The 14,093-nt window shown below is 41.1% G+C and overlaps 2 protein-coding genes across 5 annotated transcripts in view; one reads left to right on the top strand and one right to left on the bottom strand.

Annotated features, from left to right (window-relative positions):
- Positions 1-4,134: 4,134 nt before the first annotated feature.
- Positions 4,135-13,322, bottom strand: eny2 (ENY2 transcription and export complex 2 subunit). 4 transcript variants are annotated; one of them, XM_059973411.1, is made up of 5 exons: positions 13,300-13,322; positions 9,929-10,005; positions 9,770-9,840; positions 6,447-6,521; positions 4,135-4,450 (listed from the first exon to the last, which is right to left on the bottom strand). In XM_059973411.1, exons 2-5 carry the CDS (start codon positions 9,994-9,996, stop codon positions 4,374-4,376), a joined length of 291 nt encoding a protein of 96 aa, XP_059829394.1. In that variant the 5' UTR covers positions 9,997-10,005; positions 13,300-13,322; the 3' UTR covers positions 4,135-4,373. The 4 variants fall into 4 exon arrangements, with proteins under 4 accessions (XP_059829394.1, XP_059829403.1, XP_059829384.1 ...); XM_059973420.1 differs by lacking the exon at positions 13,300-13,322 and adding an exon at positions 12,747-12,883; XM_059973401.1 differs by lacking the exon at positions 13,300-13,322 and adding an exon at positions 12,678-12,741.
- The window catches only part of nudcd1 (NudC domain containing 1), a 187,273-nt gene continuing 186,389 nt past the window's right edge, over positions 13,210-14,093 (top strand). The window contains exon 1 of the mRNA XM_059973385.1: positions 13,210-13,348. Within this exon, the coding sequence (XP_059829368.1) occupies positions 13,234-13,348 (115 nt within the window). The 5' untranslated portion in view covers positions 13,210-13,233. The remainder of the gene's footprint in view (positions 13,349-14,093) is intronic.

Here is a 14,093-nt window from a genome sequence, read left to right as displayed (position 1 = left end):
ATGCACAGACTTTATCTTTGCCTCCTAAATCTAGAAGTAAACAAGACATTTCAGAAGCTGGTTTGCAATTTATGATATTGCAAGAAGTACAAGAGAGGTTAAAAATGTTGTGGTTTTAGATAGGGTAAGGAATGACTTCAGCAACAGAAGTAGTCACCATATGTAAGATTGTTTTTAAAATTTGCATGGCATTAGATCTTCTCAGTTATTGGGGGGGGGGGAGAGAGGAACACGTGCAGTTATAAGGCAAGGAGTGTTGTACTTACATACCTGACCAGTCTGAAGACATAACTGATTTGACTGATCATATTTGTAAATAACCAGCTAAAATACATCCATCTGATGGAAGGGATTTCTTTGGCTAGATTCATTTAAATCTAGGAAGCTGGGGTTATTCATTATTATAACTCATATTATTTGTCATGTTTTTTACTTGAATAATAATTAATAGAGTAGCTCAAACTCATGCGAATGTGCTTACTAATTAACCTAACGACGACATAACCCCATGAACACACTTTGATATTTCCATAAATGAGGTTTTTGATTACAAACAAGATAAAATCTACAAATGCTTTAAATCCAAGTAACACAGGGATCACCAACCTTTTTTGCACCGCGGAGCGGTTTAATATTGACAATATTTTAGCGGACTGGTCAGCGGGGTGGGGTGGGGTGCGGTGTTAATCACGACCGGAATACAGGTTCTCCCCCCGCCATTCGAAGGCACAGGCGTTCTATAAAAATTCGTAAGCCGGATATGTCTGAAGTGAAGAAGCAATTACCATTTATTTATACGGGAAAAATTCATGAAGGTTCGCAGATCCAAAAAAAAAACCTACCAAATCATGCCAAATAACACATAAAACCTAAAATAACAGTAACATATAGTAAAAGCAGGAATGATCTGATAAATAAACAGCCTATATAATGTAGGAATACTTTTCTACAATTATTGCAGCACTGTCCGCCGCAGCGAAAATCTCGCGCAAGCGCTCCTGGCAGAAGCGCTCTTTCTAATAACCTTTAAGCTATGAAGCTACCAAGCAACACATAAAAATACACAGCCTATATCAAGTAGAAATAATGTACGCCCAGTGTAATTTCACTTACCGGAATCGGGAAGACAATGAGGATGATGATGGTCGTCGGAGGTTGGGGTGGTGGGAGGTAGAGGAGACTGGGGTGTCATCTCATCGTCGTCTGTTTCCATCAGGGCAGGCAGGTCACCTTCTATGTCCGTCTGCCTGCCTCAATGTCGAAGGTCGAGGTTCGTCGTCTGCTGTGCTGATGTGGAAGGCTTGAAAAACGACAGTATGCTTGACTGCTTAGCCTCACGCATTTTTCTATCATACACTTTGTAAGCAAACCATCCTGCAAACCTGCCATAAACCTACGTACCCTTTCAAATTAAAGTCATACTTTTCTGCAATCATTGCAGTGTTGTCACTCGCAGCGAAAATCTCATGCAATTGCTTCATGTTCAGTTCCTGCGTTCGGCTTCAATGTCCTCTTCATCTCTCAGTTCTTGGTCATGGGATGCCAAAACCTCTTCAACATCATCTTCGTCAACTTCCACAAACCCTTAGCCAAACTCACTATACCCTCACTTCGTTCACCACGATCGAAACGATTTATTATGCTTAGTTTTACGCTAAGTGTAACACCCTTTAGGTTTTCCGATACCTTAGAACTCATCTTGCTAACGGATGCACAAAATAAATCGACAAAGCACAGATGCTCACAGGGGGCACGTGTACAACGATACTCGAAGGAGGTTCCTTATGTCCCGTCTATTCCGCAATTTAGTTTTTGCGGCTATCAGCATTTGCTTCTGTTCCGCTTGCTCACGTTTTTTCCGCTCAAAAAACTCAACGGGTTTGTCTTTAAGAGCAGTGTGCTTGGACTCAAGGTACCGAAGCAGTTTTGAGGGCTTCATTGCCTCATTAGATCAGCCCCCGGGCCCGAACTCCAGCCTCTGCCCGCCGCTTTGGCCAGGTCGTGGGTGGGGTGAGAGGACAAGGTGAGTGCCGGGGCCCGGAGAGAGCAACTGACCGAGCGAGGAGTGCGACAGGACACGCACCCGCCCCCCTTGTAGGATCTATCGGCCGACAAAGGTTTGTTTCAGTAGATTGCATTCGAGGTAGCTGCTCTACTACTTCGAAACGCTTGAGCCCGAATTAGGTCGTCTGCGAATACTTTAGCACCGGGTTCCCCACGAACATTCGGTGTGGTGAACAGGTTTAGAGGCGGCGCCCATCTGTCCGTGCTCCAGGCCGGTACCAACGGCACTTCCCGCCGCGGTTACCCGAGGCCAACCGGTGATCCCTTGTGTGAGGCAGCCGGTTACCCGAGGCCAACCTCCCTGGTGTGAGGGTGTCACTGCGTTTAGGTGACTGATGACCTCGCGTGCGTTCAAGTTCAACAGTGAGCGTGACGGAATGAGGAAAGGTGCAGTTGACTCATAGCGTTTCCTCTCGGCCCGGTGGTTGGGAACCACTGAAGAAACACACATAAGATGTTGGAGGAAATCAGCAGGCCAGGCAGCATCTATCGAAAAGAGTATAGCTGATGTTTCGGGCCGAACCTCTTCATCAGGACTGATTATTATAGACTTACCGTAGACACAAGTTTTTCTGCCTCTGAATGTTCAAATTCTAAATGTGTGATTTAGAATTGGGGGTGGTACTGGGGAGAGAATTGGATTACACTGCATAATTGTTTTCTTTCCCGTTTACCTTTCCTATGTTTCTTGTGTATATCACCTATGTATATGCAATTGTTCAGTGCATCCCCTAGTGGGTACAGTTTTGTGTCTTTCTGGAAACTTCTTTGGTATCACAATATTTGAATAGGGTCTGTCTTATTGGTTAACTCTTATCTACAAATCTGAATGGAATGTCTGTTATCTCTGGTTTTCAGAAAAGCAGAGCATGTTGGTTCGCCATCTTTTATTCCCTTTTCTTGTTTGTTCTTAGACTCTCACTACCTTTTCTCTGATCTTTGTTCTCTTAGTGCTTAATCAACTATTGTGAAGCAACAAGTTTTATGCCTCATTCTTGACTTCCAAAAGAACCTTGGATCATAAATAGCAGAATCCAACAAGTCACACCCAAAAAAGCCTGCTTACCTATACCTTATCTATACTTCTCATATACCTCTATCAAATCTCCCCTCATTCTCCTACACTCCAGAGAACAGACATAACCTATTAATCTTTCCCATAACTGAAGTCCTCAAGTCCCAATGACATCCTTGTAAATGTTCAATGTATTTTTTCAACCTTATTTATATCTTTTCTGCAGGTAGATGGCTAGAATAGCACACAATGCTCCAAATTTTGCTTCACCATTTACTGTATAGCTTCAACATAACATCCCAACACCTGTACTCAATACTCTACTTGATAACTGCACTATAGAAGCTGTCCTTAATCCTGGTGTTATGTGCTTTCAGGCTTTTGTATCTTCTGCCCGATGTGAGTGGGGAACAAAAGAGAATGTCCAGCATGGTTGGGGTCTGTGATTATGCTGGCTTCTTTACTGAGGTAGCGAGAAGTATAGATAAAGTCCATGCACAGGAGGCTGGTTCCAATCTAAGCTAGTCTGCATTTGGCCCGTATCTCTCTAAACCCTTCCTTATCCATGCATCTGTCCAAATGTCTATTAAATGCTATTATTGTACCTACTTCAAGTAATTCCTAAGCAGCTTATTTTATATAGACACACCACTCCCTGTAGATGCTCCTTGGTCTTCTTTAAACCTTCTACCTTAGAACTATGCCTGCTAGTTTTGGAATTTTTTCCCCCTAGGAATTCCTATGTATTTCTTTATTTTCTCTTCAGTCTACAATGCTACTTTTAAAAGCAAATGTAATGGTGTAGATAAATTTGTTAGATTAAAACCAACATTCTACTTCTTCCCATCTTCTCCTCTCTGCACCATAAAACAAGCTTCTCACTTTTCAGTTCTAATGAAGTGAGTGCTTCCATGATTTTAAGGCTTGAAAGAAATATAAACAGATTCTTTACATGGCAACAACTTTCCAGATTAAAAACCTAGTGTGATAGGAACACTTAACTATACTTATCTGAACAAAAAGTTTTGCAAGATTAAAGCATATCACAGCAGTAATTGTGTCAAAATCATTTTATTTCAACAAACATTTTTAAACATACTCAGGAAAATTCATGAGGGTGTGTAGAAAACCTACTTGGCTGAGAACGTAAAAAACGAAACATATCAAAAATTGACATGAAAGCACATCACAAAAACAAAGATGTGAAGCCTTAATTGGGAGCCATTCCAATGACTGATTTAATTCATGTTCTGAAATTATAAAGAAATGGCAATGTAATTTGGTCATTTTAAGCTTAGAGACTGGCATGCTGAGAAAGGAAGGTCCTTATCCTCTGCAAAAGCTCCTTCTTCACACTGTCAGGCACCAGGGCTGAAACAAAAACAAGCATGTCTGAAACAGGGATCTTTTAAATTAAAGCCAAACCAACGAACAAGTCACGGTTTTATCTTGGAATCAAATTATTTTAAATTATAAAAGTAGGAACCTTTGAAATACCTATATTTGACTGTCACAACATAAATGTGGACAGCAGGAAATTATTGTGCATTATCTCATCATCTGGAGGCTCTAGAGTGATAATAGAATTGGCTGCAATGTTTGACTCAAAACCAATGCAGCAGTGGATTAAGACTAGATTCCTTTAACCATGTAACTTTAAATTCAAGTTTATTATCATTATCATATTATCTTTTAAGACTCTCTTGGATAGGTTCATGGAGCTTAGAAAAATAGAGGGTTATGAGTAACCCAAGGTAATTTCTAAAGGAAGTACATGTTTGGCACAGCATTGTGGGCTGAAGGGCCTATATTGTGCTGTAGGTTTTCTATGTTTCTCTCATTCAGCCACACGCATGTACACAGCGAAACAGAGCATCATTCCTTTGGAGCCAAGGTGAAAAACACAGAACTTATAGTTATGATCCAGCACATAAGTTCACAAAATAATATTAGCCAAAGACCCTGAATGGCATGGCCTGATAATTGACAAGTATGTGCCGCATGTTTATGTAAGACAGTATAATGTTACTGACACTATAATAAAAAATAGTATAAATGTGTGAAGCAGCAAAGTTCAAAGCACATTTATTGTCAAAGTGTATACAATCTTAATCATCTCCTTACAGACAGTACAAAACAAAGAAAGCCAAGTGGACCCATTAAAAAGACCGACAAATACCCAAAGTGCCCAAAAAATGAACAAATTCTACAAACAATAAGTAAGCAAGTAACATTCAGAATCAAAGTTCACAAAAATGAGCTCACAGTCATGAAGCAATAGAAGATGAAAAGTGACCAGTGCAGGATGAGAGTTGGGGTGGGGTATGTGGCAAAGCATTCATTCAGATAATTCAAGAGCACAGACTCTCACATGTTTGGCTTTGAGATGGGAATGGAAATCAATTATTTAGACAGGGTCATCCATAAAATTGTGAGCAGCATTATTTAGAGAAAAGGAGTTGCATTAATGTCAATCGTACAATAGATCCAGAATGAAAACTGTAAGCTCCCCGCTTATTTTCTCAAATTATGCTCCTTCCTACCACTGTGAAAGACACCAGTAACAAGCCAGAAATTCAAGGGCCATGGACAGGCATGTTAGTATGGAAATTGGAACTGTAATTGAAATGGGTGGCTACTGGGAGATCCTGGCTGCTCTAGTGGATGGTGTCACGGGGCAGGGAGATTTAGGTCTCATTCATTTTTATTCTGAATAAAATTTTGACTTTTGGTTTCTACATTAAAATATACAATATCGATGCTATTGATTGTCATCGCTGATATACTTGTAATTTGTTTCAGATTAGATTTGCAAAGCTAAAGGAAGAATACACGTTTATCTTTGATGCAGAGAGATAACAATGAGAACATTATTACCACTCCTCCCCCACACACATTTTTATAACCTTCTAGGAAAAGGGCATTTTAGGCATTGTCACAGCATGTAGCATAGTGGCTAGTGTACGCTATTAAAGCTCGGCTATTGGAATTCAATTCCGGGGTTCAAACATCCTCTGAAAAAGAGCTTGTACGTCCTCCCCATGAACGCATGGGTATCCTCTCGGTGCTCTGATTTTCTCTCACAGTCCAGAGATCTACCAGTTAATAAGTTAATTGGTCATTGTAAATTGCCCTGTGATTAGGCTAGTGTTAAATAGGTGTGTTGCTGGGTGCTGTGGCTCTTGGGACCGTAATGGCCTATTCCACAGGGAGTCTCTAAACAAAATAAAATAAATAAATACAACTATTCCAAAGAATGAACCCCAAAACAGATCAACAGACTAAACCAGGAAGTGATGCTGTATATTTGCTTATATTTGTGACTAAACTTGCCATTCATGCTCCATATAAATGAACACATACAGACCTCTTCCTTTTGGAGTTATTTCTGCCACCAAATCATCTACCGTCACATGTTCCAATCCTTTTTCCCTGATCACATCTACAACAGATAAGGAAAGCAATTTCAAAATCATGACAAACTTTTATCAAAATTAGGTTACAAATGAGTCTCTCAACGTTCATCTCAAAGCTTCAGACTTTATACTACTGAAATCCAATGGGTTGATTGTAATTGCTTCACATTACTGAGCAACTTTATATGACAGGAGAAGTTTAAGGGGGATAGGTACCAAATGCAGGCAAATGGGATTAACAGAAATATATTAGCACCTTGGTTGGAGCATGGATGAGTTAGGCCGAAAGGCCATTTCCATGTTGTATAACTCTGACTGTACGTTCTACTTTAGTTTCTAAAATTCTATAATCCCTGTTGTGTTTTACATTACAGCAATATATCGCTGATTTTGTTCATCAAATGGATCCAACAATGGCAAATTTCATAACGCAAATTATAAGTGCATATGATATAAATTCCAGAAAAAGTTCCAGCAAACCTGCTTTTAGAACTGAACCTAGTAAAACCCTGGCATATCCGAAAAACACAAACAGCCCAAAATGGTAATACCTCTCCACAATCAAGAAGAGCTACTGCTCTGCCAAAAATTCCTTTCAAGAAAACTGCTCTAATGGGATATTAAGCTCAAATAGCCCATGTGTAGGCTGAGACCATCAAGTGGTCTCTTTTGTGTTTTTAAGTTTTTGTTGATCTTGAATTTAAATCTTACCTTCAGTACAAGTCCTCTCCCTATTAATGACATAATTTAGATACATTATCACTGTTTAAGATGCATTTAGACAGGCATGTGAACAGGCAAGGAATGGAGAATATATTGTACTGTAGCTCATGTTCAGGCAGATAGGATTTGTTTAAATTGGCATTATGGATGGCACATACTGAAGGGTCTTTTCATGCGTTGTACTGTTTTATTTAATATACGTTAAAATAGACTCTTCACAACATTGCTATCACAGAAACATAAAACAGTCTGCTGGAGTGCTATTTCTTGCGCCACCTGTGGAGGCAAAGGGATAATCAACATTTTGGTTTTGAGCCTCCATTAGGGTTGCAAGTACAAAGGGGAGACAGCCAATATAAAGTGTTTTGTGGGAGGGGGGAGGTAGGTATCTATGTAAGGAGGAGTTGATGTGGAAATGGAGCCAAGTGGATGTTGGGGGGGAGGGGGTAGTGGAGATTGTGACAAAAGCTGGGATGTGAGAGTGGAGATTTTGAGGGGCTGTAGATTAGGAAATCTGAAAAGAAGGTGGTGAGTAGATCCAGAGAAGTGAAGGATGTTGAGCAGTTGGGAAAAGGGGAGGAAACAGGTATTGTGTGGGTAGAGTGTGTGCGTGGTAGACAGAGGAACTATGTGGAGGAGGAAACACAGGGAGCTGGGACAGGGGAAAGAAGGGGATGAGTGAGAGGACCTGGGTGGATTAAAAGGATATAGAAAGGAATGGAGGGGTGTGTGGGTTACCAGAAATTGATTGATTCAATGTTCATACCATTAAGTTATAGACTATCTGCAGGGCACAAAAAAGAAAAGAACAAATCGGGGGACACAGAGAGTACTGTTGATGTTTCGGGCCGAGACCCTTCAGCAGGAGAGAAAAAAAAAGTTGAGTAAATTGAAAAGGTGGGGGGAGGGGAGAGAGAAACACAATGTGATAGGTGAAACCCGAAGTGGGAGGAATGAAGTAAAGAACTGGAAAGTTGACTGGTGAAAGAGATACTGGGCTGGAGAAGGGGGAGTCTGATAGAAGAGGACAGGTGACCATGGAAGAAAGGTGGGGGGGGGGGGGAGCACCAGAGGGAGGTGATGGGTGGACAGGAGGTAAGGTGAGAGAGGGAAAGGTGATGGCGAAGGAGAGGAACAGAGCATTATCGGAAGTTTGAGAAATTGATGTTTATGCCATCAGGTTTGAGGCTAACCAGACAGAATAATGTTGTTGTTCCTCCAACCCGACAGTGGAGGAGGCCATGGATAGACATATTAGAATGGGAAGTGGAACTAAAGTGAGTGGACACTGAGAGATCCTGCTTTTCCTAGTGGACGGAGCATAGGTGCTCTGCGAAGTGGTCTCCCAATCTATGTTGGGTCTCTCTGATATACAGGAGGCCACACTGGGAGCACTGGACACAGAATATGACCCCAACAGTCTCACAAGTGAAGCGTCATCTCACTTGGAAGGACTGTTCGGGGCCCTAAATAGTAGTGAGGGAGGAGGTTTGACAAGTAGTAGGAGGGAGGACAAATCATCTCTCCCCAGTAATCTCCCTCTTGGTACTTATCCTTGCAAGCAGTACAAGTGCTACAGCTGCCTCCACCTCTTTTCCATAGATGCTGCCTGGCTTGCTGAGTTCCTCCAGCATTTTGTGTATGAAGCTTTTGCCTACGTGTGTATGGCCTGACCCACTGAGTTCCTAGAGCAGCTTTTTGTTTTGCTCCAGACCTTATTATCTGCCATTTCTTGTGTCTCCACTGGTATCACAAGGCTACATTAAACTGTCAAACATATACATGTCATCATTACAGAAGCTTCTTATCAATGGATTTCACATGAATGCTCTCCAAGTTCACTTATGTGCATGAACATTTGAAAACAGGCCAAGCAGAAACAGTGCCCCACTGTGATTCCAGACATCCTCATTCCTTACTCTGTTTCCCAACCTTTTTCTACTGATAGCATTAACTCAGTGTTGACATGAATTCTGACAGTTGTAGAATCACAGTGTTGTAGGACATGGAAAAAGGCCCTTCAACCCATTACACCCATGACAGCCCTTCTGTCCATCTACACAAATCCCATTTGCTAGCTTTAGGTTTGTATCTATAGTGAATAATACAGTTCTGCTTAGCAGATACAAATTATAAGAAACAATGATAATCTTTAAAGCCAATTTAAAATGCAGGTTACAGAGTTGAGACACTTATATTTTGGCCCAAGTCCTTCCTTTCAAGAACATAAGAAATAAAAGAGAATTACTCAATCTGCTCTTGACCTAGCATCACCATTGTAATATCAGGGGTGATCTTCCTAAGCAGCAGTTCCACATGATTCTTGGTCTTCCTTGGTTCAAATGTCCAAGATTTCTCACCTTCAAGATTTAATAAACTTAACAACTGAGCCTCACTAACCATCTGTGATTATGAAATTACTGCTCATTGCTAAAATAGCTGACCCCCTACCAAGAAATAGTCCAGTTTCCTACTACTCTCACTTGATCTGGTTTTTCCATCTTTCTTCAATTTCCCTATATTCCTTTATCTTTTCCTAATCAATGTGTACCTTTACAGTGTGCTTTCAACTGATCTTTCCATCCACATTCAGTGAGTTTTGCTCTGAGCAGCTCCTTCAGACTGGAGGCAAAAAGGACAAGATTAGAATTAAATGATATTCTACTTATTTAGAACATCTGAAATACAATCACAATGGAAATTTTCTTACCGTTCACGTTCACCTGTTTCTATCAACTTCTGATTTATAGTTGCTCGGAGTTGTGCGTCTTTATTCATTTCAGAAAGCTAGCAGATAAAATAACAAGAAAACACCACCATATAAAAGCAGAAAAAAAATGAGGCTTTTTACTTTTACAGCTATGATTTTCCAAGGCTTAGTCATGCAAGCTTGCTATTGACTTTTAGGACATCTGAATATTTCATGATTGGTTAGAATCCAGGGTATAGATGATAGATGAGAAATATCAGAAACTTCAAAAGGTGTCAGCCAAATAATTTATGTCATAAATAGAGTGTAGATCTTTTGGCTAGGCACATTGGAAACCATCTACACAAAACTAATGAGCAGTATGTAAGTGGGATAGGAGATAAAGAAGCTGCAAGTTAATCAGAAAAATAGTTCCTCACTTTGAGGAAATGCCCATTTTCAATTTATTTTAAGGTATCTAGACATAATTATTGGGCTTTTGTTATTCTTCAGCCTTCTTTTATTCTTACTTCACATAAAGCATGATATAGGTAGAAGGCAAAAACAAAGCAGACTGAGGAAAAAATACTGTGAGTAATTGGTGGATATGAGGTTTTGTTTTTCTCTTCTGGTATGTTGTGGTTCCCAACTGACAGAGGCTCCCAAAGTTCAGCGGTAAGGCCATAGTCTAATACCCTAACATAAATATCAGAATACTTCATCCAACTTTACTCAGTATTAACATTGAGAATATTAATAATTGTAACAGAATGACGTTCAAGTGCTGGAAGGAATTTAACAGACAAAATTGCAAGATGATAGACTTTGCCAGAAAGGATAAGGAGAGTAAATAAAAATTCAATGGCACAACTCTAAGGAGTTGTTAATATCAATGATGCTGAGGTGGTGATAGTAGAAAGCTGCAAGTTTTTAGATGTAAATATCACCAAAAATGTGTCCTGGTCCAGGCACATGGACACTACAGCCAAGAAAGCAGATTGATGCCTCTACTTCCTCAGAAGGGTCAGCATGACCCCAATAACTATTACAATTTTTTTTTTCAATAGATGCATGCTTAACTCACTGCTCTACTCTCACAACAATAATTTCAGCATAACTGAAATGCCATCTATAAATTCACAGATAACACCATTGCTGTTGGTAAAATCTCAGATGACGATGAGGAGGCAAATAGTAATGAGAGACTGGTTGGTTGAATTATTTCACAATAGCAGCCTTGCACACAATGGTGGCAAAATCATTGAATTGATTGTGGACTTCAGGAAGGGGAAGATCGTGAGAACATGCACAAGTCCTCATTGAGGGATCTGCAGTGGAAAGGGTAAGCAGCTTCATTTCTTGAGTGTCAACATCATGGCAGCCGCTCTTCATTAGGAGTTTGAAGAGATTTCATATGTCATAAAAGACTTGCAAATTTCTAGATGTACGGTGGAGAGGATTCTGACTGGTTGCAACGCAGCCTCGTATGGAGGCTCCAATGCACAGGATTGCAAGAGGCTGCAAAGGGTTCCAGCCAGCTCCATGACAAGCACTTCCTTCCCTCCCATCAAGGGCATCTTCAAGAGGTGTTGCCTCAGGAAGGCGGCATCCATTACCATCCGGTTATGCCCTCTTCACATTCTTACCTTCACGGAAAGGGCATAGGAGCCTGAAAACCCTCACTCAATGATTCAGAAACAGCTTCTTCCCCTCCGTTAGATTTCTGAACTGTCCATAAATGCTACCTCATCATTCCAATTCTTTTGCACTATTTATTCTGTAACTTATAGTAATTTTTGACTTTGCACAGTGCTGTTGCTGCTAAGCAACAAATTTCCTGTCAGATAAGACAATGATAATAAACTGCAATCTGATAGTATTCTACCTGGATACATCGCAACTTGGTATGACAGCTCCAGTGAGCAGCCAACATAATTGAAGAACCTACCACCCACCCCCCATTCTCTCTTCTCCCTGCTTCCATTTTGAACAGACCTGTTATATGCTAATAGATAAACTTCTAAAAATCTCCTACTCTACCTTATCATGGCTCTTGTCTTTTATATGCCTACCTGCAGTGTACTTTCTTTGTAACTGTAACACTATACTTCTGCATTCTATTTTCCTTTTTCTCTAACTTGACGTGTATGGAATGCCTTTTCTGGATAACACACAAACAAAATTACAGTGCATTTCAGTACATGGGACAATAACAAACAAATTCCTGTTCTAATAAAAACACTTGGACATAACATAGATCTTATGGAGACAGTAATTCAAACAAATAGGATTATAGAAATCATCAAAGCAGAAAAGTCTGCCTAGCTCTTATAAGGTTCTATTTATTTCACGACCATAATATGGCACTCGCACTGTCGGAAGGATGCAATGGCCCTTTAAAGGGTGAAGGGAGTCTTAACAGAAGGGTTCCGGGGATGAGGTATTTTATTTGCAAGGTATGATTGAGAAAGGAGGTTATGCACCCTGCAAGAGTTGAAGGGTGACAGAAAGATTATGACAGGTTTATATAAGGCATATAAAAACAATAACTTCCATTTGTTGCTGATACAAAGGACACGGATTTAGGTTTTGGGCAGGAGATACGGGAAGTAAGAGAAACAATTTTAAATGCAGTGCTTAATAATAACCTGGAACTTATTGTTTAGAGAAGGACATACAACAAAGGAAAATTGGAGATGCACTTTCCTGCCCTCGTTCTCTCCCACATCACCTCATAGCCACACTCTATCCCCCACTCATACCCCTTTACCTGTAGTCCTCTTCATGCCCCACTCATCCCATCTTTAACTATATTTCGCTGATCCACACATTCCCTCACCTCCTCCCAGCTCCAGGTTCCCTTCCTCACTTCCTCGGCCCCAACAGCTCGGATCCAAGGAGACGGTGCCCAGCCATACAACTCCCCCAGCACCCACGCTCCTACATGACAGTTCCCAGGCCAGCAATCAACCAATCCGCGGCTCACGGCTTGAAAGAAGACAAAATATATCAGCAGGGGAAAAGGAGAGAAAACAAATGAAATAATTCTCTTAAGTTGTGTCTCTTAATTTATTTTTACGACCAGGGTAACTGGTGCGCTGTTACTAATCTTCCCCTTTACTAACAACCACAAAGAATCTAAACGAGAAAACAACATTAATATGGGTTTAAAATAGCAGAAATAATCTTAAATGAAATAATACTTCATTAAAGTAAGTAGAATGGTTTGTGGTTAGTAAATAAACGGAGTACTCTTTGGGAACTACAACTCCCGGGGAACCCGCTACCTCGCGCATGTGCTCGGGCGGGAGTGATGACGGAGCGTGATGGCGGCGGCTAACTGCTCCCTCCGTGTGGACAGGCGATTGATTGACGCCAACTTCGACAGTTACCGGCTGTCGCTGGAGCCGCTGCCCACCTACACCGTGGAGCTGGATGGCGGTGAGTCCTGGGAGTGACACGGGCGGTTGCACACACGCACGAGTTGTATCCCTTCAGCACCCACCTCTGCCCTCCCTGTGCAGCGGGCTGGGTCAAGGATGCCACCGACAGCAGGGTGACTGGCCACGCAGCCTCTGACTGTGCTGACTGTGCAGTAAATAAGAGTACACTCCTCCAAATGCACACGGAGAATGCTGTAAGCACACAGCAGGTTCGGCAACATCTGTGGAGAAAGTGCAGTTTGGTTTGTGTGTTTGAAAGATTGTAGTAGCTATAGTTAGTCTCTGGAGCGGCTGGGATAAGAGCTGATTTGATAGAGGTGTACAAGGTGATAAAGATTGATTGGACAGACAGTGCCTTTTCCCCCACGGTGGTTATAGCTCATAAGAGAGGACATAATTTTAAGGTTACTGGAGGATAGGGGGATGTAAGAGGTTTATTTTATTTACACAGGGAGTGAAAAGTGTACATGGAACGCACTGCCAGTGGTGGTGGTGGTAGAAGCAGATAAATTCGGGAGATTTACCAATCAAACATACGCACATGGATGAAAGAAAAATGCAAAGCTATGTGGGAGGGAAGGGTTAGATTGATCTTGGAGTAGTATAAAAAGTTGGCTCAACATCGTGGAGTGAAGGGTCTATGTTCTAGGTAGTGTACAGGGTCGTTTGCATCACGGTGGATAGACAAGGGGCTTGTGTTAAACGGATCGAGTAGAAGAAACCACACATTGTTAAAAACTGCC

This window comes from Hypanus sabinus, chromosome 1 (genome assembly GCF_030144855.1).
Source record: "Hypanus sabinus isolate sHypSab1 chromosome 1, sHypSab1.hap1, whole genome shotgun sequence".
NCBI classification, from domain to species: domain Eukaryota; kingdom Metazoa; phylum Chordata; class Chondrichthyes; order Myliobatiformes; family Dasyatidae; genus Hypanus; species Hypanus sabinus.
Note: the sequence above shows the minus strand (reverse complement) of the source record. Positions and strands in the feature narration are given on the sequence as shown.

Bases quoted from the DNA above. Each gene is read 5' to 3' on its own strand.
- eny2 (XM_059973411.1), bottom strand. From the start codon at position 9,996: ATGAATAAAGACGCACAACTCCGAGCAACTATAAATCAGAAGTTGATA. The intron at 9,841-9,928 runs GTAAGAAAATTT...TTTTGCCTCCAG, and splicing joins GAAACAGGTGAACGTGAACG to TCTGAAGGAGCTGCTCAGAG. The intron at 4,451-6,446 runs GTCTGTATGTGT...TTTTTGTTTCAG, and splicing joins AATAACTCCAAAAGGAAGAG to CCCTGGTGCCTGACAGTGTG.